Raw genomic sequence first — 26,808 nt, forward strand, 5'->3', positions numbered from 1 at the left:
GGCCGGGGTTTGTACCCCTCGCCCCGGGCGCAGCCGGTCCCGGCCCGCTGGTGCCGCCGGCCCCGTGTTGGCTGTAAACAGCGGGAGGGAGCGGCCGCAGCGGCCCAGCCCCATAGGGAGGGAGGGGGGGACGGGGGACGAGGGTGAGGGTGGTGGGAGGGTGGGGATAGGGGTAGGAGCTGGGATAGGGATGGGGATGGGGAGAGGTGTATGGATAGGGGTAGGGATGGGGATGGGGAGAGGTGTATGGATAGGGGTAGGGATGGGGATGGGGAGAGGTGTATGGATAGGGGTAGGGATGGGGATGGGGGGAGGTGTATGGATAGGGGTAGGGATGGGGAGAGGTGTATGGATAGGGATAGGGATGGGGATGGGGAGAGGTGTATGGATAGGGGTAGGGATGGGGATGGGGGGAGGTGTATGGATAGGGGTAGGGATGGGGATGGGGAGAGGTGTATGGATAGGGGTAGGGATGGGGATGGGGAGAGGTGTATGGATAGGGGTAGGGATGGGGATGGGGAGAGGTGTATGGATAGCGGTAGGGATGGGGATGGGGGGAGGTGTATGGATAGGGGTAGGGATGGGGATAGAGATAGGTGTGGAGGTAGGCATTGGGATAGAGATAGGAATTCGGGTAGGAATAGGCGTGGGGATAGGGATAGCTAATAGGGACATGGATAGGGATAGAGATGGGAACTAGGACTGGGGCAAGGATAGGGATGGGGATAGGGGTAGGCATACAGATAGGAACAGAAACAGGTGTGGGGGTGGGGATAGTAGTAGGGAAAGGCTCTGTGATAGAGATAGGAGTCAAGGTAGGAATAGGTGTGGGGATAGGTGTATGTATAGGGATGGGATAAAGACTGGGGTAGGGATAGGGATGCAGATAGGCATACGCATAGGGGTAGGGATAGAGATAGGTGTGGGGGTAGGCATTGCCTTAGGGATAGAGATAGGAATTGGGGCAGGAATAGGTCTGGGGATAGGGATAGGGAAGAGACAGAGCTAGGGATAAGGATAAGGATAGGGACTAGGATTGGGGCAAGGATAGGTATGGGGATAGGCATTTGCATAGGGATAGGGATGGGGATGGTGATAGGGATAGGCATATGGATAGGGATAGAAGTAGGGGTGGGGGTGTGGATAGAAGTAAGGAAAGGGATTGCAATAGGGATAGGAATTGGAGTAGGAATAGGTGTGGGGATAGGGATAGGGATAAGGATAGGCATTGGGATGGGCAGGATAGGTATGGGGATAGGCATGCATAGGGATAGGGGTAGGGATGGGGATAAGCATAGGGATAGGGACAGAAATAGGTATGTGGGTGGGGATAGAAGTAGGGATGGGGATAGGGAAAGAAATATGGAAAGGGATAGGGATAGGCATAGGCATAGGGATAGGGATACAGACGGGGATGGGAATAGGGATGGGGATGAGGGTAGGGATAGGGTCAGGGATGGGGATACAGATGAATGGGGATGGGGATAGGGTGGGGATACAGATGGGGCAGGGATGGATGGGATTGGGGAAGGGACAAGGCTGGGGTAGGTGTGGGGACAGGACTGGGGCAAAGGCAGAGGTTGGGGCCGCATTAGGAGTGGGGATGGGGGCAGTTTGGGGCCGAGGCCGGGGTACTGGTGGGGGTGAGGGGTCTGCAACCCCCCAGCCCCCCTCAGGCTGTGGGTGCCCATGGGGAGCTCACATCGGGGTGATGGTGGTGGGACAGCAGAGCCTGTGCATGGGGCAGCTGGGGAGGGGGAGATGGACTGCGGGGCTATGAGGGGGTGCTGGAGGTATCCTCTGGGGGGGGGCACCAATGCCCGGGGGTCGGGGAGAGCAGGAAACAATGGGGGGGATCCAAGATGCTAAAGGTCTCTGGCACTGGGAGAACCACAGAGGGAAGGTGATGGAGGAGGAGAAGGAGGCAGGACGTGACTTCATTAACCATTAAACCCATAAGAAGCCACGTTATCCTTCCATCCCTTGGGGCAGGTTCATTGGGCTTGTTGGCTATGGGAGAAGCAGCTTTGGAGCAGCAGCAGCTTCGGAGCAGGTTTGGGGTCTTTGGGAAAGCAGCATTTGGGGCTAAATCCATGGAAAGGACTTCCATGGCCTCCCTTCCCACCTTCCCTTTGGGTGCTGAGCAGTGGGAGGAGGATGCAGGAGCTCCACGAGGATGCTCCGAGATGGGAAAACACACTTGGACAGCCCAGAATTCCCAGGGTTTGGGGGCTCCTTCAACAATAAAACTGGACCTGCCCTGGAGGTGCCCCCAAACCTCCTCCATCCGTGAAGGCAAAGGGGTCCCTTCTCCATCCGACCAGACCTTTCCCTCCCAGTGAGGCCAAGATGGGAGGAACTGGGAATAAACCGGGAAATTCGGCAGCTCCAGGGGGAAAAATAAGGAAAAGCCCAGGGATTCGGAAGGGGGACAGGATTCTCCCACCTCCCCTTGCTGCCTTGCCACGCTTGCAGAGCAGGGAGGGATAAGAACAGTGACACAAGCATGAATGAAGCGATGAGGGGAAGGGAAAAGGTCCTTGTCCTGCCAAAATCCCAACCCTCATCCAAATATGCCGTTGGGAAGTTGAGGGCTGAGCATCCCGGGAGGGTCAAATCCCACATTCCAGGAACGGGGAATGACCCCAGGCCACGGGAACAAGGAGGAACCAAACTTTCCCGAGGCTTTCCATAAAATCCTTTATTTTAAATATCTCCCTGCGCAATCCTGGGCACACGCAGGATGTGTCCCCCCCATAGGGACAGGGCGGGGGGGGGGCTGCCCCCCTGGGCCAGGCTGGGGGTCAGTCCGTGGTGATCGTGGTTACGTGACATCAAACTGCAGCGGGGGGATGCAGGAGCCCCTTGGGGTGGGGTCTGGGGGGGATGAGCCCCAAGGCAGCTCCTGGGTGATGGGGGGGGGGGGGGCTCAGGGCATCCCCCTGCTCCTGTCACAGCAGTGTCATGAGTGGGTGTCACACCGGGGTTGTGCCATGGAGTATCCCAAAAGGTGATGCCACCACAGAGCATCCTGCTATGGTGGTGCCACCGCAGAGCATCCTGCTATGGTGGTGCCACCGCAGAGCATCCTGCTATGGTGGTGCCACCGCAGAGCATCCTGCCATGGTGGTGCCACCGCAGAGCATCCTGCCATGGTGGTGCCAACACAGAGCATCCTGCCATGGTGGTGCCACTGCAGGGTACCCACCAAGGTGATGCCACCACAAAGCATCCTGCCATGGTGATGCCACCACAGCTCCAAGCCCGCCATCAGCCCTATAGAGCTCTTTCCCCTCCCAACATCCCCAATCCTGAGAGCAGCCCCAGCATCGCACAGCCAAGGCTGAATCCTGCCCCATCCTCACCCTCTGGGGTCAGGGTGCTGAGGTGGGAGGAGCGGCTGAGGGTGCCCCAGGGCTCTGCTGGGTGATGGGAGCAAGGGGACGGGGTTGTGCTCAGGTTGGGGCTCACTGCAGTGACTGCACTGAGCACCCAGCACCCCAGGATGGGGTGGGGGGGGGGGCCTTTGGGTACCAGCTGATGGTAAAGAGCCCCCTTGGCCTGACCCGGAGTGTCACAAATGCCCACACCACATCTCCCTTGCCGGGGTGTCCCTGAGCCAGGGGCTCCTGAGCACCCCCGGGGCTTTGCTATGGTGGGACAGCACCAAACCAGGATGGTTTAGCTCAGGACAAGCCTGGGGATGTCTCACGAGCCAGGGTGGTCACTGGGACACCACCAGCACCGTTGTGTCATCGTCCCGTCCCCCCCCCAGAGGACAAGCATCCCATGGGAGCAGTGCAGGGAGACCTGGACCAGCCACTGGGATGCTCCAAGTCATCAGCACAAAGCCCTTTGCAGGGGGGGAAACTGAGGCCCAAGGATGCCATGGCCAGGCAGGGACAGAGCCCAGAGCCCAGCGCTTTCGGGGTGCCCCCCTCCTGCTCCCCAGGGCTTCAGCAGCGAGCCCAGCACCGGCGGACAGCCCAGAGGGCCCCATCCGTAAGAGGCACTGAATGACCACGGCCGGGTCAGCACCCCCCCAGTGCCCCCCCCGGAGCTGCTCCTCTCCCACCCTGCACAGCCCAGACCACAGCATCGCCTTCCAGACCCGCAACGGGCCATGCCCGGGCCGATCCATGGGGTGAGGGGTGCAGGAGCGGGGACTCGGGACACGCAGGGACCGCCCCGGACGTGACCAGGTCCAGCCTCAGCCCTGGGGTGAGGGGCTTCAGGGGGTCCTCCACGGCTGGAACGGTGTGGGTGGGGCGGGCACACTCACACACACGTGTGCACACTCATACGTGTATGCACAGTCACATGTATGCACACTCACATGTATGCACAGTCACATACATGTTCACATACGTGTATGCACAGTCACATACATGTGCACACTCACACATGTATGCCCTCACTCACGTGTGCACACTCACACACACATGTGCACACTCATACACACATGTATGTCCTCACACACACATGTGCACACACACACTCACACGTGTGCACACACACTCACTCAAACGTGTGTGCACACACACGTATGCCTCACATACACGTGTGCACACACACACACAAAGTATGCACTCACTCACACATGTGCACACTCACACACACATGTGCACACACACACACAAATGTGCCCTCACTCACTCACACATGTGCACACACACACACAAATGTGCACACACACACAAATGTACCCTCACTCACTCACACATGTGCACACACACACGTGTGCACACACATGTGCACACACACACTCACACGTGTGCACACACACACATGTGCACACACACACGTGTGCACTCACAATTGTGCACACACACTCACACGTGTGCACACTCACACACACACGTGCACACTCACACATATGTGCACACACACATGTGCACACACACACATGTGCACACTCACACACACACATGTGAACACACTCACACGTGTGCACACTTACACACACAGGTATGCCCTCACTCACTCACACACGTGTGCACACTCACACTCACTCACACACATGTGCACACTCACACACACACATGCACACACACACTCACACACAGGTATGCCCTCACTCACTCCCTCATACACACACACGTGTGCACACTCACACACACAGGTATGCCCTCACTCACACACGTGTGCACACACACACTCACTCACACACATGTGCACACACAGGTATGCCCTCACTCACTCACACATGTGCACACACACACACGTGCGCACACACACACGTGTGCACACTCACACACACACGTGCACACTCACTCACACACATGTGCACACACTCACACACATGTGCACACACTCACACACATGTGCACACACACACACACGTGCACGCTCTCACTCACACGTGTGCACACACACACACACACACACACACACACACTCAGCACACTCACACTCACACACACACACACACACACACACACACACACACGTGCACACACACACACACGTGCACGCTCTCACTCACACGTGTGCACACACACACGTGCACACACACACACGTGCACGCTCTCACTCACACGTGTGCACACTCACACACTCTCACTCACACGTGTGCACACACTCACACACTCTCACTCACACGTGTGCACACACTCACACACACTCTCACTCACACATGTGCACACACACACACGTGCACGCTCTCACTCACACGTGTGCACACACACACACACTCTCACTCACACGTGTGCACACACTCACACACACTCTCACTCACACATGTGCACACACACACACGTGCACGCTCTCACACATGTGCACACACACACACACGTGCACGCTCTCACTCACACGTGTGCACACACACACACACACGTGCACGCTCTCACACGTGTGCACACACACACTCCCCCCCCCCCCCCCGGACGGGTGCTCCCCGGCTCCCCCCATCCCCGCTGCCGTCCAGGGCCGGTGCGGGGCGCAGGGCAGGGGGTGCCGGGGGCTGCTGGGCTCAGGGGCTCTGCTCCCCGCTGCCCCTGCAATTGTCCTTCCTCTCCAGGCGCGTGTAGGGCTCGAACGCGGACGTGCCCAGTCCGTACGCGCCGGGGAGCTCGGGGAGGCCGCCCCGCAGCGGCGCCCCGAAGCAGAGCGCGGAGCCCGGCAGCCGGGGCGAGGGCGAGGGCGAGGACGAGGAGGAGGAGGCGAGAGACGGGAGCTGCAGGCTGAAGGCTCCCGGCGCGGGGGGGCTGCTCCCGGCGCTGAGCCCCGGGGACGCGGTTCCCGGCGTGGCCAGCCCGGCTCCGTTGCCCGCGGGGCTGGCGATGGGGTGGGAGGTGGGAGAGAGGAGGCTGGGGGGGGCCGGCACGGGCAGGAGCCGGCCCTGCTCCAGCAGGCGCAGGATGTTGCAGGTAGCGAAGGACTCGGAGGTGGGTGCGGAGCGTTTCTCTGAGTCCCGGCTCTGGTCTTTCTTCTGCTTCGTGCGGCGGTTCTGGAACCAGACCTTCACCTGCGGATGTGCGGGGGGGACGGGACGGGATGGGAGGGATTGGGAAGGGGGGGGGACACAGAGAGGCACGGATGGAAAGAGAGCGCGGGGGGGCCGGGAGAGAGGCGAGAACCGGGAGAGAGAGTGAGAGATAGGAGAGAAAGACGTGTTAAAACAAACAGCCCGGCGAGATCCACCCCCCGAGACAGGGACTGCGGGGACTGCTGCCTACAGGGAATGGGCGCACTGGGATGGGAGCCCAGGGACGGGAGAACAAGGTAGGACCCAGGGGATGGGAGCTCAGGGGTCAGATCCTGGGGATGGGAAAGCCAGGGACGGGACCCTGGGAATGGGAGCCTGGGGATGGGAGCCTCGGGATGGATAACCAGGGATAGGACCTGGCAATGGGAGCCTCAGGATGGGAGCCTGGGAATGGGACCCTGGGTATGGAAACCCAGGGATGGCAGCCCTGGAATGGGACCACTGAAGATGGGAGCCCACGGTAGGAGCCCAGAGGCAGGAGCCTGGGGCTGAGCCGCTGCCCTGTGCCGGCTCTTCCAGGGATGCTGAGCTATGGGATGCGCTGGATTCTCTGCTGTGGTGATCACCAACCCCAAATCTGTGTCCCCATCTGCAAACCCTTCCCTCACCATGTCAAGACAGGGGGCAGAGGGTCCCTGGCCTTGCTAAGGTGCAGGGGAACGCGTTAGGGGACAGGGTGGTTCCTGCTGGCCTGAGGCAGGGCACAGACCCGCTTCTGCGCCCCAATCCAGCTGGGGCCATCCTCAACCTGCCTCTGGCTGCAGCAAGGAGCCCATAGGCCCCCTCTGACCCACACGGATGGGGCATGGACCCGGTCCTCAGCCCGTGGCTCCCGTCCCCCTGCAACTGCCCCCTGCTTGTGTCCCTCCCTGGCAGAGCAGAGGGGTAGGAGAGGCAGAGACAGACAGAGAGAAGCGTGAGGGACAGACGGACGGAGATGGAGGTGAGGGGAGGACACGGATGGGAAGAGACTCGGGTTAGAGCCTGGCGGATGGTGGGAGGCGGTGGCGCGTGTGGGGATGGGTCGGATGCTGCAGGGACCCCCTCCCCGGGTAACCCCAGCCATGGCGCAGGCTTGGTTCCCTCTGCCCTGGAGCAGCAGGGCTGGAACTCATCCATCGGGAGCTCCGTGGGGCAGGAAAGTCACCGGTGACAGAGCCCTTGTGCACCCCCAGCACCACGGACCCCCAGTGCAGAGCTAATGGAGAGGGGGCAGGTCCCAGGCCCCCAGCCCCTTGCCAGGGGTATAAGAGTGTGGGGGAAGCCAAAGGAGGGCAGGGATGCTCCAGGAGGAGCAGTAGAAGGTGCTTCCAGGGATGGGGGACACCAGGATCATGGGAATGAGCCAAAACCTCCTGGGACCATGGGTCTTTGCCAGCCCGTGTCCTACTTCCCCTTATCCACATAGTCCCGCATGGAAGCTCCTGAGGACATTCCCATGTCCCAGGGCATGGAGACCCAATACAGAATGAGCAGATTTTTGGTGGGGACCTCCTAGAGCTGCGGAATTCCAGAGACCTCAGAGCCCCAGAGCACAGGATTTGTAGAGCTCCACAGCCCCATGAGTGTACATTGGTCCACAGAGAAAGGCACAGCCCCAGCGCCCTCCACCCAGAGCATCCCCAAACCCAGCTCTGGAAGAGCAAGAGCTCAACCGCCCCCATCAGCACCATTATATCCTTGAGGATGGGCATGAAGTGCCCAGGAGCTGCCCCATGCCGTGCACAGCAGAGGTGGCACCAGCGCCACCCTTCCCATAGGCAACACCATGACCCATGGGGCAAGCTCAGCATTCCCCAGTGTTTCCCGGTCCAAGCCTCAACTTGCTGTGGATGGATATTGAGGGATGTGTTGGAGCACATCCTCTGGGATGAGGATCATCTCCATCCCTGAGCCCCAAACCAAGGTGCTGCAGCACCTCATGGCCACGCACCCAACCCAACACACCCCAACACAACCCAGAATAACACAACACAACACAACACAACACAACATAACCCAACCCAACCCAACCCAACACAACACAACACAACACAACGCAACCCAATACAACACAACACAAAACAACACAACACAAAACAACACAACACAAAACAACCCAGCATAACAAACCCCAACACAACTCAACACAACCCAACACAACCCAAGCCAACACAACCCAACACAACCCATCACAACCCATCACAACCCAACCCAACCCAAGCCAACTCAACACAACCAAACCCAACCCAACCCAACCCAACCCAGCACAACCCAGCCCAGCCCAACCCAATCCAACCCAATCTAACCCAATCCAACCCTGCTTCCTTCACCCCAGCTCCAGGGCTTGGAAGCCCCCACCACCTTCCCTCCCCCTGCCCCGGGTGTCTGTGTGCATCCCCTCCAAGTACCCTGAGGTGCTGATGGGTCTCAGGGACCCACTGAGGCTGCGCAGGGGTCTCCAGAAGCATTTAGCTTGGAAAAAGACCTTTAAGGTCGTTGAGTCCAACCGCAGACCCAACACTAAACCATGGTTCAGTGCAAAGGGAAACTGAGGCACGCACAGCCCCCTCACTGCAAAGTGCCCCGAATCACAGCTTCTAACACGAGGGGAGGCCGCAGGGCAGGATCATGGAATCCCAGAGTGGTTTGTGCTGGAAGGGACCTCAAAGCTCACCCAGTTCCAACCCCCTGCCAGCCATGGGCTAGCAATGCAGCCCAGAGCAGAAGAGGACCCGCTGGCTTCCTCCTGATCCTCTCCATCTCACCCCTGCGCTTCCCCTCTGCGTGCTGCTCTAAAGCAGGGTCTGCTCGGGCCTCACAGGCTGACGGGAGCTTTGCGGTGCCGCATGCGAGGGCAGGGTCACCGCTGCCTGCACGGCTGAAGTTCCTACTCAGCTCGTCAGTAATTAGTAGGCCCATGTCCTTTTCATCCCCCATTACGATCAAGCTCCTCTCGGTGGAGATGGAAATAGGCTCAGCCAGGCGCAGCCCTGGACAAATCCATGAGTAATTCCCCCCTCCCACCCCCCGCAGCCCTGATCCTTCTCCCAGCAGCATCCTCCACGGCTCCCCTCGGTCACTTCCTCCTCCCAACCCCAAGTTCTCTGCTCGCTTTCTGCTCAAGGGGTGAAACTCATCCAGAGCGAGCGCTTGCCAGCCCCATGGCACCGCTCCACGTCCTTCCTCTCCTCCTCATCCCGGTCACCGCCCTGAACTGGGATGTGCACTGACACCCTCCCTGGCCCGGCCCGGAGGAAGGGCAGGGAGGACCATGCTGGTGGGTACCACATCTCGGCATCTATGGAGGAGGCAGCGTAGCCCTGTGGGCAACGCTTTGTCCCTCAGTTACCATCTGGTTGGTAACCGAAGGGCTGAGGGATGGAGCCAGGCACCTCCAGCTCCCTGCAGCGCTGGGGGTGGAGGAGAAAGGGGGAACAAGAGCATCCGTTCCCTGGGAATGGAGAGAAAGGGCAGTTCCCAGATGGATCACTCAGGGGGAGAAGCCTCCCTCTGCTCTATAAGAGTCCCAGGGAGAACCCACAGCTCCTGGTGGCTGCAGATCCCTTGCTTGGGGCTGTGGGACTCAGGACCACACGTGTCAGACCCATCAGGTCAAGGCTGGATGCAGACAAAGAGACAAGAAGATGCATCTGGATGCGACGGAGGAGCAGGACATGGGAGGTCATGCGTTCCCCAGCACGGAGGGAGCTCCCAGAGGACAGAGGGTAAGAGGATAGAGGAGATGACTGTGACAGCCCCAGGAGATGCAGCACGCAAGGAGCAGCCTGATGCTGGAGGTATGAGGATAACCGTGAGCTGCAGGTTGGTAAAGCTGCAGCAACATGTGGAGGAGTCCTGGCGCCGGGTGTCTGACCCGGTGCTGCCACCACATCTAATGGCACCCTTTCCGTGAGGGGAGTGAGCTGTGGGAGGGATCTCAGGATGAATCCCCTCCTGTTTCTGGATCTGGAGATGCTGCTTTGGGCTCTGCAGCAGGAGACTGATAAGAGCAAGGGACTCCTCATCAGGGTGGGCAGAGATAGCACATTATAGGTACAAGTCTGGTGTGAGGTGCCCATGCATGTAGCAGGGGGTTGGAACTGGGTGATCTTGAGGTCCTTTCCAACCCAAACCAGTCTGGGATTCTGTGATGCCACGTCATAGGCACAAAACAAGGTCCAAAGGCTGGGACGCAGGCATGGAATTCCTGACTCTGACACCAACCACACTGGATGCTCATCCCTATTCTGCCCAGCCCTGCAGGGAAAGGCGCTGCTCAGGGACAGCAACACTTCTGCTTTGGGGTCTGGGTACTGAGCATGGGGGACTTGGACGTCTTATAAGAGCAAGTAGGGCCAGGCCAAGGGGAATGGCTTGAACCTGCCCGAGGGGAGACTGAGCTGAGCTCTTAGGCAGAAGCTCTTCCCTGGGAGGGTGCTGAGGCGCTGGCACAGGGTGCCCAGAGAAGCTGTGGCTGCCCCATCCCTGGCAGTGTTCAAGGCCAGGTTGGACACAGGGCTTGGAGCAAGCTGCTCCAGTGGAAGGGGTCCCTGCCTGTGGCAGGGGTTGGAGCTGGAGGAGCTTTGAGGTCCCTTCCAACCCAAACCATCCTGTGGCTCTGCAGCAATTCTATGGCTGGTCCCCACCTCCCCGAGGACCTTTAGGTGCTATAGAACAGGACCTGCAGTACCAGCAGAGCATGAAGGAGACAACAGTGCCATAACAGGTCTGTCCCGGACAGGCAGAGTCACCCAAAGCCTTCAGGACTCATCCCAACAGCCCTCAGCATGCAATAAAACACCGCCAGCATCTCCCTGACCCACCACAGCCGCAGGTCCCACGTACAAGGTTGTGTTTCCACCCCTTCTTTTCACCACATCTGAAGCTGAAGATACCTATTGCTTGGTGCAAGGTCAATCCTCTCCTTGCTGATGCAGAGGCTGGCCATGGTGTCCATCTAGCCATGACCAAGGGAATGAAGCCTCAGCTGCACAGCGGGTGGAAGAGCCATTGGAAGTTTGGAACCTGCGGCTTAGTCATCGGAGGAGCTGATTCCTTGTGTATGGTGTGAAACCCAACTGGTTTCACCCACGGCACCACGGAGCTTCCCACCCCGTCACCCTCTCATCCCCTCCTCACAAGTCCTGCTGTCACCAGCAGCACAGGAGAGGGCTCAGCCCCTCCAGGAGCTGGGGCTGAAGTTCATCCTTTGCTACGTGCCTCCCATCACATTCCCAGTTACAGGGAGCGAGGGAAAGAGAATTCACAGCAAACCCATCCCGAAGCGGCCGGGAGGAGGGCTCCAGCGGGGCTGGTCGCAGCCCGGTGCCGCAGCTCTGGAGCAGGGATGTAAAGCTTGACTATATATATCTATAAGGTACATATATATTGTGTATATATATCAAATACATCTCTAATACGTATATATCATTATATAAATGCGGATATTTTCCCTTTCTCCCCCCTGCTCCCCCCCAGCACAGCCCCAAAGCCCTAACACTGAGCAAGGAGAGGGACAAGGGGATGCATTGATGGCCACCGGCAAAGCAGCGCCTCAATTCCCTGTGCTCCCAACAGCTCCTCCCGCAGCCAGAGCGTCCCCAGGGCCGGCGGCCGCTTGGAAAACACGAGCCTGGGAGTGGGAAGAGCCCTGGGAGAGCCGGGACAGAGATCCCACATCCCCTCGGCTGTGCCGCCGCAGCATCCTCTATCTGAGCTGCGTGGGGGCATTTCATTTACTCGGCTTGATTGGATTTTATTGTGTTTATTATCTTACTTTAATTTTGTTTTATTAATTCTATTCTCCTTTCCTTCCCTTCTTTTTCGTTTTCCCATTCCTTTTTTCCTCTTTTCTCCTTTCCTTCCCTTTCCTTTCCTTCCCTTCTCTTTCGTTTCCTTCCCTTCTTTTTCCTTTTCCCTTTCCCTTTTTCCTCTTTTCTCCTTTCCTTTCCTTTCCTTTCCTTTCCTTTCCTCCCTTTCCTTTCCTTCCCTTCTTGTTCCTTTTCCCTTTCCTTTTTCCCTTTTTTCTTCTTTCCTTTCCTTTTTATTATATCCTATTCTGGTTTTCTAGTCCATTCTATTAATTCTATTCCATCCCTTCAATTCTATTCCTTCTATTCCATTCTATTAATTACATTCGAGCCTATCCAGTCCTGGGGTTAATTCTGTTTTCTGCTCTTTTCTACTCTGTTAATTCCATTTCCATTTCCCCCCTTGGTTTTCAACGCTATTTTCCACCCTTTGATTGTCCTTTAAACGCACGCACACGGACACAGAGCCCCTGCCATGGCCCGACGGAGCTGCCGGCCCTCCAGGTACCTCCCCTCAGCCCCCCCGTGCCCTCCGGGGCTCTCCCTGCGGGAAGGAGCTGCTCCAGGAGCCCTCGGGACGCTCCTTGCTGCTGCCGCCCGCTCTCTCCCATCGCTGCCCGGCGCAGGGGGGGTGCAGGCAGGAATGCGATGGGAAATGTCAGCGAGCATCTGGGCTTCTCGGGGCGCTCGGCAGAGGCAGCGCTCGCGAGGCAGCGGGACGGGCACCCGGACAGAGCCCACCCCTCTGGAGCGCTCAGCACCAATCCTGCACCGCATCACAGCGGCTGGGAGCGCGCATGGAGCCATCCACACACGCGTGCAGGGAGGGAGCACCCGCACAGACCCCACACACACAGACACAGACCCCCCCCCCACACACACACACACACACACACACAGACACACACACACACACACACACACACACACACACACACACACACACACACACACACACACACACACACAAACACACACACACACACACACACACACACACACACACACACACACACACACACACACACAGACACACACACACACACACACACACACACACACACACAGACACACACACACACAGACACACACACACACACACACACACACACACACACACACACACACACACACAGACACACACACACACACACACACACACACACAGGCACAGACACAGACACAGACTCACACCGCAGCATCCGCACCGATCACTGCTCCGGGCACGGGAAGGAACCGGGGCAGCGGGATGCCGGCACAGAGCCGGTGCCTCGCAGCCACGGCACTGCGGGAGCTCCGGCACGGTGCGGGGCTGGGTGCAACCGGAGCCGGGCACCGAGCACCAGGAGGTGGCCGGAGCCAACCTGGGAGCTCCCGAGCCCCTTCTCCGGAGCCGCGATGCTGCCCCGATCGCTGCCCTGCATCCACCAGCTCGCAGCCGCAGAACGAGTCATTGCCAAGCAGTTAATCCCAAAGGAGACCCCGCACGGGCAGGCTGAGCTCGCTGGGTGCTCCAGGGACGGACAGGTCCACCACCATCACCCTCCCCTCTCTTGATCACATTATGTGGCTCCAAGCCAACGCGTTTTACCAGTCTGTGGCTGAGCAGCAGCGGGATATCGCTCCTGAGGGATCACAGTTTGGCAACAGGAAGCCAAAGCCCCCATCCCTGACCACCCTGCACACACCAGCACCTCCCAAAACCCCTCAGCATCCTAGTGCTCGGCAGCCAAACAGCATGGAAGGATCCTCATCCAACTCTGGACCCCAATGAGCATGGTCCTGGATCCTGACGCCGACCCCAAACAGCATGGGGTGGTTCTCACTGTCCCCTGGGACCCCCACGAGCATCACCCCGGACGCCAGCACCCGCACGGGAAGCCCTGGGGAACGCGTTATGGCTTTTCCATGGTGTTTACTCCCTGGCAGGCCTGCCCTGGCGCTGACCCCAGCGCCAGCACGCCCCACGTCCCACGCCGGAGCGCCGTCCATCCGGGACTGTTCCCATCTGCCGGCCGAGGCCATTTTCCTCCCCGGGATTAGCTCCCGCCGCCATCAGCTGCTGCCCACTGCAACACGGGGGACGGTGGGACCCAGCTGACGCCCCGGCATCTCCCCATGGCACCCTGCATACCCTTCCTCCTCCTCTTCCTCCTCCCTCCATCCCAAACGGGTCCATGCGCTCGCGGAGGCTCAGGCCCCAGCATTGCATAAGGCATCGGCTCAGCGCCCAAAGCTGCCTCACACACAGGTTTCATAACGCTGCAGGACCCGGCTGCCTCTTCCCATCACAGCAGGAACGGGGATGCAACCAGCCCTCAGCATCTCCTCCAGCCCCCTCTGCACCCCAACAGCACCAGAGGCCACCCCATCTGCACCACACACCCCAAACCCTCTGCCATAGCCCAGGGCAAGCATGGCTGGGGCTGTGCTTCCAGCCACAACGAGCTCCAAACCATGTGCTGGGGATGTCCAAGGTGGGAACTGACCCCGACCCACCGGTAGCCCTAACCCAGAGCATCCTCTTGATCCCAAACTCCAGCCAGAAGCGTGCTCTCGCCCTGCTTTTGCTCCCGAATTAAGGATATTTGCTCCACAGCAGGGGAACCTCCTGCGTGCTCTTTGCAAATGGAAGTGAGAGGAAGGAGCAGGGAGAGACAGGGATGGACCGGTGGGGGTGAAGTGCTCTCCGCCATCCAGGCTGGTGGCCCTGGAGCAAGGTGTTCCCAAGGGAGCGTCCTCCAACACACGGAATGGGGTAGAGACAGCTCCGGTCTCCTCGGAAGCACCATCAAAGGCTGATGGGGGATTTCCCCCCATTCCCAGGAAGTGCTGCCTGGGATGGATGGGACATGGCACCCATCGCTGGCCATCCCACCCAGTGGCCAGCACCCAGCTAGAGGGTGGGAAGGCAGAGCCTCGGGTTTGGGGATCCTGCCCCAGCATTGGAGAGCTGTCACCAAACCCAATTCCCATCAAAACTGTCGTTTTAGGAAAGAATTCCTCTTAAATCATATCCAATGGGAATGTGCTGAGAAAAACTGGGAATGGCTCTGGGAAAACCCAGCCCTCCCGCAACGTTTAGAGCTGAAGTGTTCATAGAATGGTTTGGGTTGGAAAGGACCTTAAAGCTCATCTAGTTCCATGATAGCTGGAGGGATGAAGGGATGGAGGCAGGGAGGGATGGAGGCAAGGATGGAGGGATGGAATCCTCCCCAGGACACCCCCATTTTCTGCATGGTCTAGCAAAGGGGCTTCCAACGAAGCTTTGGGAATCCAGCTCTCCCTGAGGACTGCAGGGACTCCAAGATTCAGGAGCAAGCAGAGCAGCATTAGGGTCCTACCTGCCTCTTGTGCCTTGGGGAACCCCAGCCCACATCTCCCACCACCAGGCTCTATGATGCTCTCCCCATGAGGGGACAACCTGGGTTGGTGCAACCACCGCTGCACTGTTCTGCTGCTGCAGGACCGGTGGCTGACAACAACTCAAGGTGTGATTAATCTTTAATAGCATCATCTTAATTGCTGGGCTATAAATAGAGCTTCCCACCCCTCCTCTGCCTCAGCTGCTGCCTCGCATGTGCTTTGGGGGATCACAGGCCTGCGAGCGCCGTGCTGTGAGTACGGGATGCTCGGGGCTATGGGACGCCAGCAGTGATGGAGCCATAGGAGCCTCTGCCAAGGATGGCCCAAGAGTGCCTCTATGGAGGTCTGTGAGACCTGCTGTGATGGAGCTCATCGTGCCGGGAGCATCCCATGGGATTTCCAGCAGCCAGGCAAGCAAGGATCATGGAATGGTTGTGTTGAAAGGGACCTTAAAGCTCTTATAGCAAAGCCCTTGCTTTGCTCTTGCCCTTACAAAGAAGCGGGGTGCTCAGACCTCGCTCCACTCCGTACCCCGCCATCCCTCTGCAAATGCTGCACAGGAGCCCCAGAGCTCGGCGGGATGTTCCAGGAGGTGCATGGATCCGAGAGCAGCGCTCCTTGCTCGAGGACACCGCTATATCCCAAGCTCCTGCCTTTGGGAATGGGTGAACCACCGCCTGGCAGAGGGACAAGGCTCGGAGCTGGGTGCAGCCAAGCCCCTGGGTAGCCAGACCTCCAAAGGAGCCCTTGGTTGCTGCGTCAGGTCTCTGCCCTGGCAGGAATGAGGGCAGGAAGAGCTGGCACAGACACAAGGTCACTTGAACCTGAGCCTGGCACTGAACTCCTGCCCCAGGGAGCAAATCCCCTCATCCTGCCCATCCCGCCTCCCATCCTGCCGGGGGATTGGGGGAATTATCCTCCCTCCATGGTCCCTCTGCCTCCAGCTCCTCTCTGCCTTCCACCTTCCATGGCACTGAGGAGGGGAACTTCATCCCCACTGGGATGCATGGCCCAGAGAAAGCCAGTTCTGGGCGCACGGGGTTGAGGATGGATTGTGCTGATCCAGGGCTCACCCAGGCTGCGTCCGTCTCCTGGGTGAGACATCTCGCCTTCATTAACTTGGCAAGTTAATGAAAGCACGTTCCACGGGCTAATTGAATCCGTTTACCACTAACCACAACCATGGCTCAATGGGTTTGGGCTGGGTCTGGAGCAGCTTCCAGTGATGCAGAACAGGCACAGGGATCCCTGGAGGGAGGAGGCGAATTCCCAGGGCTGGAGAGAGCTGGGGCAGATGGAAGCACCCTCCTCATCCTCACCTGAGTGACTCCAAAACTTCCCCATGTCCTGTGCCCCGTGTCCTATGTCCCTGTGTCCCATATCCCACATCCCAAACCCCAACCCCGTGTCTCTATCAGCACATGAGGCAATCGCCTCCTGCCTCCAAGCCTGCCAGAAAGCAGGATGTGATGCCAGGAGAGCAGCACAAGAGGCTCAAAGGGGCTCTTTAGGTGGTTCGTGCTCCGGTTGGGTTTCCTGGTGAGAGGACCCATCACAGGGATGCTGGGCTGCAGCTCTCCGGCCGCGATGCCATCGTGTCTGCTCCTATCTCGTCACCCTGCTCTCACACAGGAGCAGGGATGAATCATCCTCCCTCCCCTGAGCATCCAAAACCCCTCTGCAGCAGCCCCTTTCCTCTCCACCCACGGTGGCATGCGGTGGGCTCCCATCGCATCCAACAAAGGGCAAAGTCAGGAGGAGCTGGCAGGGAGAATGTTCCTGAGCTGGAAACCATGACACAACCCAGTGAGGGGATGGGGAGGATCCATCCCACCACCCCAGCCATGGGCACAAGGCAAATAACCAGGAAAGAGCCATGCTGCTGCTGGCTGGGGATCCACCAGCGATGAGGTGGAGCAGGTCCCACATGTCCTAGGAGCTGCTCCTGGATAACGCTGGGAAGGAAACCCCCAAAACATCCAAAATTGCTGTAAATGCCCATCCGAACTGATGACCAAGGAGGAACCTGGTGGGACAGGAGTGGCTGGTGGTGATCATCCCATCTCCAGGCCACATCCACACTGGCCATCACCCATGGAGTCACACAGTGTCACATCCCGTAAAGCCCTGTGGTCAGCCAGCAATGACCAAGGAACCCCCTGGATGGTGAAGGACCAGGGTGATACCTGAGTGTGCAAAGAGCCTGAAACCGTGGTCCAAGGGGACCTGCACCCATTAATGAGAGGGAGAAACTGATCCCAAGCATGGTGGTGGCTGGGAAGCGACCGGGATCCAGGACGGCACAACTGGGAATTTGCTGCAGGGAAGGAAAAGCTGTGAAGGGCAGGGAAGGGATTAAATAAGACAGAGGTGAAGGAGAGAGGTGGGAAAACAGAGGATGCAGGAGGAGGGGGGAAGAGGAGAGGAGGCAGACGTGGTCCATGGGTGTGAATTTGCTCACTGAGCAATGAAGGCAGTGAGTAAGCAGGAAACAAGTGGACATTAGTCCCTATGGAGAGGGGTTAATGCGACCATTCCGGCTCCATGGAGGTGACACTGGGACCAGGGCTTCGGCTGGGACACCAGGAGGAGGGACCCGCATCCAGCATCCAGCTCACCACGGTGCTTTATTCCTTATCCCAGCACCTCCTTGCATCTCCCCCACCAAGTAAGGCCTCTCCTGACCAAACCCCATCCACTTTGCTCCCAACAGATCCAAGAGGAATTCTGTTCCATGCTCCCCGTCGCAGGACCACGCACGGTGAGTGCCAAAGCACCACGGAGTAACAGGGGCTCCCCAAAACCAGCTCCTTGGCACAGGAGGGAGGCTGGAGCCGGGGCAGGTCTGGGAATCCTGGATTTGCTTCCTATCTGAACCCACGGATCCATGCAGCTGCCTCCAAAGGAGCCTCAGTGGCCAAGGAGGGGCAGACTGGGCTGGCTGGGTTATTCCATCATTCCCACTTGGTTTGCACTGCAGCCTCTATTACAGACATCAACATTCCATCCTCTCCCAGGCTCATATCCCTCCACACCGGCCAAACATCCCTGGAGCAGAACCAGGAAAACCTCTCCCCACAGAGCCGGGAATATTGGGAAGGGGAAGAGGTGCCCACCCCAGCTCAGGGTCCACAGGGATAGTCCCCATGGCACACCCAGGGATGGAGCATCCGTCCGGGAGCAGGAGAGTAAAGCCACAGGGACAGGGGAGCGACAGGGATGCAGGATCCAGGTGAGATCCATCCAGCTCATACGCAGCCGAACACCCAATCCCGACAGCACCCGTGCCATGTCCAACCCCACTCACCCACCCTGTTCTGTGGGTGCTCCATAAGGACCACAGATCCCTGTGGAAACCCTCCTGCACCCTACAAGCCTCCCAGAGGCTCCCAGTGGAGCCAGGGGATGCTTCCCATTGGGAAGCTGTGCAGGGTCCCCCACTGAGGGCTGCCCTGAGCCCCCCTAAGCCCTAAACTCCACCTCAAGAGAAAGGGATGGATGGAGAGCAACGCAGCACCACGCACGCTTCCCACTGCAAAGCAAGCCCCGAGCCCCATCCATCCGTATGGACGTGGGATGCTCAACCCACCCCAGCCCCATTTCTGCTCCTTCCTTCCCTCCCCACGCCGGTGCATCCCCCCCATGGAGCCCCATGGGGCTGGTCCCACCGCAGCCCTCACCTGGGTCTCGGAGAGGTTGAGCTGCCGCGCCAGCTCCGTGCGCTCCCGGCCCACCACGTACTGGCAGCGCTGGAATTCCAGCTCCAGGCGGTAGAGCTGCTCGGCGGTGAAGGACGTCCGCGTCCGCTTGGGCCGGTCCAGGTCCAGGCCCTTGGGAAGCACGATCTCCCGGATCGTCCCTTTGGCATCTGCCAAGGGAAGGGGGGAAAAGGATCAGGAAAACGTCTCCCAGGAGGAAAACTGCTGGGATGGGGAGGAAACGGTCCCCAAATGGTGTTTGCTGGGTGCTGAGCTCACTGCGAGAGTGACTCCCAGCATCCTGCAAACTGGAGCTGAAGGAGGTGACTCCATAATTCAGGATCCCCCCCCCCCCCGGCCCCAAAAGCTGTGAGTTTATAACCTCCAGGGAAAGGGAAAAAGTGGGAATAATGTGGGGGTTTAAGGGGATAAATGGAAACCAGAAAGGTTTCTAAGGAAAGAAAACGTTTAATCCCAGGAATAACCATTCCTGAGAGCCAGAAAGCAAAGAAAACGGTAAATACCAAGGAACCGTTGGAATTAGAGCTTTCTTTTAATTAAAACCGTATTTTAATTCATATTTCTGCCCTTTCTTGGGAATACTGGGAAAAATCTCGGTCACCACTCCCTTCTTTCCAGAATCATTCCTGCTGAAGGGATAATTCCTTCGAGAGCAGCCCCTGTTCAACGAGGGGCCACGGACACCGCAGGGTTTAGCTCCCCCATCAGCCCACACCATGGGATGCTTCTCATGGACCTTCCAAAAGAGCTCTGACAAAGGATGAGCGCTCCCAGGGAAACCCCTGGAGCCCCAGGGTGCTGGGAATCCCATCCCTGCTCCAAGGGTTGGGATGTGTCCCGATGGGCTCGGATGTGGCACCAGGGATTAAAATGAGCCTTGGGTATTGCCCACCGTGTTCCCATCACCCCCAAACCCCTCATCCTCCTCATCCCGTGTGCCAGCTTTCCTTAAGTAACTCCAATGCTGGAGAAGAGCCTGGATTTGGGAAGCTGAGGAGCTCCCCATTTCTTCCCAGTGGCTTTCCAGCCACAGAAGCCACTGTGGGCTCCATGCTCAGCTTCCAGGGCTGCCGGTTCCCAATCCCAAAGGAAGCCAAGCTCCCTGGCAGCCCTGGATGGAGGCAAGTTGTTTTCTCTCCTTTGGGCTGACTCAGCCATGGAGGGATTATGGAATTGCTGGGGCAGGAAGGGGGACAATAGCGAGGAGCAGCCTGGGAAGGGGTGATGGAGACGGTGTGGGGATGGTGGGGACAGCGGGGGGCCGGTGGGAGTGGGGAGCAAGCACAGACACGGGCTATGGACCCCAATCCCAGAGCCAGTTCCCACCCTACGTCATGGTACCCTCGGGCTCCGATCCGCACCCCCAATGCCCACGGATGAGCGCGGAGCTGTCGCAAAGGAAAGGGCTTCTTGGGGCATTGGAGATATCTTGGGCCGGGAGATCCCTGGTGGGATCAGGGAACCATTTTGCAAGGGAAGAGCGCTCGCAGAGATGATGCCTGGAGCACATCCGTGCCCGCGCCGCTTCCCCAGCGCGGCAGCAGCCAGGGCCGATGGAGCCGCGCCGGCTGCAGCCGCAGCTGCAGGATTCGGCCCCTCCATGATGTGGGCATTATCATGGGTATTATTTATTGTTCTTTCCACCCTTCCCAGCAGCTGGACGCAGCTCGGAGGGAGGGGAAGCGATGGGAAGGGATGGGGGGGCGGCCTGTGGTGCCAGCCCGGAAGAGAAGAGGCAAAACCCTCACCGCAGCCCCTATTGCATGGCGCAGACCTTCCCTGCTGCCCATCCATGTGGATCTGGGGGGCTCAGAGCCATCCCCTCCTGCCAGCAAGGCCACAACACCGCCATCCCTGAGGCACCCCATCTTGAGAGCCTTCCCCCATCCGGGATCCTACTGGATCCCAGGGGATCCCAGACCCACGATTCCCACCCAGGGGTTTCCAACAGGCCTTAAGCGGGACCTTAGGGACACATTCAGACCCTGGGGATCAGGCTGCACCCAATGGCACCCAGGACAAGCTTTGGGAATGACCCCCCAAAAGCAACCTGGTGCCACGGGGATCCAGCTCTCCTCCGCCACAGCGCTGAACACAAGGCAGGATGGGCAGGGGCGAGTTTTGGGGTACAGCCCCCCCCGGGGCTGGGGAGCAGCGATTTCAGAGCCCGCACTGCAGCGCGCCCGGAGGGACTCATCCTGCACATCAACACGTGCAGCAGAGCCCCGTACCCGCAGGAACTGCAGGGAGGGAGCACAGGACCCCACAGCACCCCCAAAAAGCACCGTAGGCCTCCGGGCTCAGCACCGGAAGGTGCAGGGGGGGCAGCCCGGGATCTGAACCCCCTTTTCCAGCCGCCCCTGGGGCTGCAACGGGACTGAAGCCGCTCCTTCGGCCGGTCCAAGTCCCGTTGATCCCCTTTAAGGACCGATCCGGTGCTGATCCGCACCCTCCGGCCGTACCCGTGTACAGCGGCCCTGCCGCCTCGACGAGACGGGGATGGCCGAGCGGCCATGGCCGCCCCACGGCGGAGGCTGAAGGCTCCGTTCCACCCTCGCCAGTGCCCGGTATAATCCCATACTGAGCCTGGGGGAGCACCGGGGACCCCCTCGGTGATGCCAGGGCATGAAGGATCCCACCGCTTCCTTCAACAGGGCCCTGGTGAAGGCGGAGGCTGCTCCAAGAGCCCCGGTACCCACCAGAGCCATGGCGGGCGAGCACCGGGAATGGGCTGGAGAGGGAGGGAGACGGCTCGGGATCAGCCCTGGCTCGGAAAACATGTTATATATAATATATAATACATAGTATATAATGTATAATATATCATATATGTACTCTGCATCTTATAGATGTATGAAAATAATATCACCTCGCAGAACATGAACCTGGAGACGCAGCCCCGGCACCGACCCGTTCCCGAGAGCAGCACCCTGTGGGCCCCGTGGGTCCCTGTGCCCCCCAGACCGGGTGTCCCCGCCGCATCCCCCCGCTGGCTCCCGGCCCCGCGCCCGTTCCTTGGCTCCGTTCCTTGCCCGCCACCATTTTGTCGGCGCCGTGGCGGCTGCAGTAAGATGGTGAGAGCCGCCGGGCCCGGGGCCGGGGGGTGCGGGCACCCCGCGCCGGGCTCCGGGAGGGACCCCCCGGGCAGGACCCGTCGGGGCGGCCCCGGTGGGGACGGGGCTGGAGGAGAAGAGGCCTGACCCCAGCCTGACCCCGCTGGGGATGCGGCAACCGGCTGGGCCTCGGCGACCACCGGGACCCCGGGGATACCCCGGGGACGTCCCGGGACACCGGGGGGGGGGATCCCCAGAGCCGCCCGCACCCCTGCTGAGGTGCCCAGGGAGGGCTCGGGCTGCACCAACGGCGCTGTCGGGGACAGGCGCCTATCGCGACAGCCGGGAGAGAGGCTTCGGTGAGCGGCGGTGCTGTTTGCAACGCCGGGATGCCCGAGCCGAGCCGTGCCAGGCCGAAAACGGACCCGGCTCAGGCCCTGCCGGCCCCGGGCACGGAGAACGAATACGGCCGAGTCCGGGCCGCGGCTCCGGTCCCTGCCCGAGCGTGGGGCTCGGCGGCGGAGCAAAGGCCGGGGGGCCTCGGCGCTGGTCACCGAGCGGCCGCGGAGCTTCCCCGGGCCCCGGCTGGGAAACGGCGGCAGAAGAGGGGGGACCCGACCCCCGAGCATCGCCGGACGGAGCCGCGCTGCAGCCCCGAAGCGGGGAGCGCTCGGCACCCGCCGCGGACCCCCAGCTTCGGGGGGTCACCACAAACCCAGCGAGCCCCGGGCCGGTGGAGGGTGATCGAGGGCGGAATGCACCGGCCCCGGGTCCCGGCGTACCGGGCCCGTTGGGTCCCTCATGCCCGGGCGAGCGAATGGTGTTATAAAGGGAAAAATAACATCAATGTATATATGTGTATGTATATAACCCTCTCTCGCCGCCGCTCCATGACGCTTTTCTCCTGCGACAACGGTTTAAAAGCGGAGCCGAGCGCTCGCACCCCTCTCCCGCTGCCCGCGCGTCCCCCCGGGGGTCCCCGGCCCCGTGCCCCGATCCCCGCTCGGCCCCGGAGCCGCACGGCGGAACGGGCTGCGGACAGGGCCCGCCGCACGGAGCGGAGCCGGCGGGAGCCGCGGTGGCGGCGGGGCCGGGAGGCCGGGGCTCGGAGCCGGCCAGCGCCCGGGAGCGGCCGGGGATGCGCTGGAAGCGGGGCCGGGGATGGCGGGGGCCGGGTTCCCCATCCCGCTGTCAGGCGCGGCGGGAAGCGGGGACCCGGGAGGCGGCGGCGAGCGCAGGAGGGGGTGCCCCGGTGTGGGAAGCGGGGCCCGGGGCCGCTGCCCCCGTACCTCGCACCAGGATGCGGCGGCAGTAATCCGCCTCGCCGGGTCCCGCCGGGCTCTCGCTGTCCGGGGCGCGCTCCTTGGAGGAGCCGGGGCTGACCGACGACGTTCCCGGGATGTCCTTGAAGCCGCCGCCGCCGCCGCGCAGGGCGCTCTCCAGCTCCGCCCGGGTCGGTGCCTTCTCCCGGGCCCGCCCGGTAGCGGAGGGCTCGGCCCGCAGGACGGGGCTCCCGCCGGGCTCGGCCCCTCCATCGCTCATCCCTGCGGGCGCCGCGGCGGGATCGAAGATCGGGAGGGAGAGAAGGAGACAGAGGGAAAGGGAGAGAGGAGGCGAGGCTGGGCGGGGGGGGCGGGGAGGGGAGCCCCCCCCCAGACCCCTTCCCCTCCCCGCCCCTCTCGGCCCCCCTCCCCGGGGCTCACCCCCATAGCCGGAGACCCCCGGGGCCGTCGCTCTCTCGCCTCTCGGCGGCGGAACCGGCTCTCTCCCACCCGAGGCGGGGGGGGGGGGGGGGGGGGGGGGGGGCTGGCATTTAAACCGCACCCCCCCTTCCCCGCTCCACCACCGAGGAGGGGGGGGCCCGGTCCCCGTCGGACAGTCCCGAGGGGGGTAAAAAGGAGTTTAAAACTTTGACAACCGGTTAAAGCCCCCCTGGAAGCCCCCTCCCCAGCTCCGCCTCCCGCCCGCACCTCGCTCCGGGCGAACTTCAGCCGCTCCGGTCTCCGCCGCTGCCCTTCCATGGGGCGCCGGTGCCGGGGCCGGCGGGGAGAAGCCGCCTGTGCTCGGTCTCGCCGCGCTGCGCTGGGATTCGTGTGCGGGGAAACCGATACCGGGAGGTGGGGAGAGGAGGAGCGGGGGGGGATTTTAGGGGGAGGAGAGAGCTGCGGAGGAAGCGGCCGGGGGTGGGACCGGAGAAGCGACGGGTCCTTATTCCACCGGCCCGTTCCCCCCCTCTCTGCCCGCTCTCCGCTGCTCATCCCCGGCCCCGGGAGCGGACGGCCGAGCCCCGCCGCGAAGGGAGAGGTTCGGGGGCAGCCGAGGGGCGACTTTACCTTCACGGCCCTCACAGACGCAATTTCCTGCGCTCCCGGTCCCCGGCACCGGTTGGCAAACAAAGAGCCCCGGCCCCGGGGGTACCCCCTTGTCGGGGCGGTCACCGCGGGGAGCACCGGAAGGTTCAGCCCCGGTGGAAACGAATAAAGCCATAATCGGGTACCGGCTCTGCCCGCGCCCCTCGGAGAGCCGGGTGGGGGGGATCCTGTCCCTCTTCCCACCGTGTGCCCCCGCAGCACCGTAGGCCGAGGGTCCCCGTTGCTACCGGAGTTACCCCATCGCCTCCCCGGGATCGGGCAGCGGAGGAGCCCCGAACCCCCTCCCTGCTCTCGGCAGCTGCATCCCCTATGCCCCGAGCCGCCTCCGGTAGCAGCACCGGGACCTGGAGCTGGGTGAGCGGCTCCCCGTGCCCAGCTGGAACGGACGCGGCCCCGGGCACCGTCTCAGGCCGGGGCTCCCCATTTCCAAGGGCAAAACGGTGCAAAACCGGCTGCTTGAGGGGGGGACGGGACACTGGGGACACCCCTCTTGGCCTCACCCCGACCCCTCAAATGGAAGCGGTTGTGATTGACGGTGAATTGAAATCTTATCAATTGGCCGTTGATGCAGCTGCAGCACCCCCAGAGCTCAATCCCCAGCGCACTGGGGTCCGACACCCCCGGCACCGGGGCCGGAGCGGCGCGTACCGGAGGGGGCTCGGGCCGGGCCGGTTTCACCAAGGAAGAGCTCGGCGGAGCCAGAGTTGGGCTTCGGGCAACGCCGGAGGGTTCAAGGCCTCCAAATGTGCCCTTGGGCCGGGGTGGGCCCGAGTGTCCGTGCCTGCGGCGGCCTTTGCCTGTCCTGGAATAACGGGAACAGAGCGGAGAGGGTGAAAATAGAGGAAAGGAAGAGAGAAAATAAAAGGAGGGGAATGAGATAAAAGAGAGAACGGAAAATAAAGGGGTGGGGGAGAAGGTGGAAAAAAAGAGAAAATTAAACGGGGGAAAGGGAAAACGAAACGGGAAAATAAAAAGGGGAATGGAAAATTAAAGGGGGGAAGAAAATAAAGGGGGAAACAGGAAAAATAAAGAGGAGGAATAAAAGGGGATAAAGGGAAATAAAGATGGGGGAATCAGATGAAAAGGGAGGAAAAGAAAATAAAACAAACGGAAAAGGCAGAGTGGGGAACAGCGGGAGGAAGGGCCGAGGGTGAGCGGGATGGAGCAGCAGGTTTCGGGTAGGGACGGCCGGCTGCAACCGGTTCCCTGCTCCCGGTTCCCCGCTCCTGGTTCCCTGTTCCCCCTCCCCGGTTCCCGGTTCCTCGCTCCCGGTTCCCCACTCCCGGAGCTGCAGCCAGGCCCGGGCTCCGCTCCCAGCGGTGGCTCCTGTGCCTTTGGGCAAACGATTCCTAACGAAAACGGGGATCAGCCCCCCCGTCCGCAGCACCCCCTCTCCCAAAGTCCCTCCGCAGGGCCCAGGCACCGGTTTAACGCTTGGGGACGGCTCCGGGCCGGTCTCCAGTGAGGAACCGGGGGGGGAGCCGCCTCGTAACGAAATCTCCTCCCTCCGCCGAGCCCGAGCACCGGCCTCGCAGCGCCGGTGGGTCCCGGCCCCGCCGCCCCGGCCCGGTTCTCCCGTGATGGGCGTTAACGGTAAAGGGGAAAGGGATTTGTTCTGCGTGGGTGTGAGATCTCAGGGGGCAGCGGAAGGGAAATGCGGGATCCTAAATCCCGCAGTGGTAATTGTTATTAATAATAACAACAAATTATACTGCTCCTCCGTCAGCATTCGCGTTGTTGATCTTGGATTTGCGTTGTTATTATCCTCCTCCTCCTTCTTGTTTTCTTCTTCCTCTTTGTCCTTCCTCTTCTCGTTTTCCTTCTTCTTTATTATCATCAATATTATCATTATAATTGTTATAATGATTATTATCGTTACCATTATTGTTATCATCATTATTATCTTTATTGCTCCTATTTTCTCTCTCCCTCCCGGGCCGTACAGAGCAGGGCCGACTCCGTGAAGCCCATCACGGAGGGAGCAGCCCCGGTTTCATCCCCGGTTCAATCCCCTGCTTC

General features: G+C 60.5%; 1 protein-coding gene across 1 annotated transcript; it reads right to left on the reverse strand.

Moving 5' to 3' along the window:
* Nucleotides 1-5,971: 5,971 nt before the first annotated feature.
* VAX2 (ventral anterior homeobox 2) lies at nucleotides 5,972-24,516 on the reverse strand. The gene is made up of 4 exons (XM_057410261.1): nucleotides 24,388-24,516; nucleotides 23,707-23,961; nucleotides 19,326-19,513; nucleotides 5,972-6,466 (listed from the first exon to the last, which is right to left on the reverse strand). Exons 2-4 carry the CDS (start codon nucleotides 23,957-23,959, stop codon nucleotides 5,972-5,974), a joined length of 936 nt encoding a protein of 311 aa, XP_057266244.1. The 5' UTR covers nucleotides 23,960-23,961; nucleotides 24,388-24,516.
* Between the last annotated feature and the right edge of the window lie 2,292 nt (nucleotides 24,517-26,808).

The sequence above is a fragment of the Pezoporus wallicus genome, unplaced genomic scaffold (assembly GCF_028554395.1).
Source record: "Pezoporus wallicus isolate ANWC-B61680 ecotype Strahan unplaced genomic scaffold, APGP_CSIRO_Pwel_v1 contig_9622, whole genome shotgun sequence".
In the NCBI taxonomy this organism is placed as follows: domain Eukaryota; kingdom Metazoa; phylum Chordata; class Aves; order Psittaciformes; family Psittacidae; genus Pezoporus; species Pezoporus wallicus.

Bases quoted from the DNA above. Each gene is read 5' to 3' on its own strand.
- VAX2 (XM_057410261.1), bottom strand. From the start codon at position 23,959: ATGAGCGATGGAGGGGCCGAGCCCGGCGGGAGCCCCGTCCTGCGGGCC. The intron at 19,514-23,706 runs GTACGGGGGCAG...TTCCCTTGGCAG, and splicing joins CCGCCGCATCCTGGTGCGAG to ATGCCAAAGGGACGATCCGG. The intron at 6,467-19,325 runs GTGAGGGCTGCG...GCACATCCGCAG, and splicing joins TCAACCTCTCCGAGACCCAG to GTGAAGGTCTGGTTCCAGAA.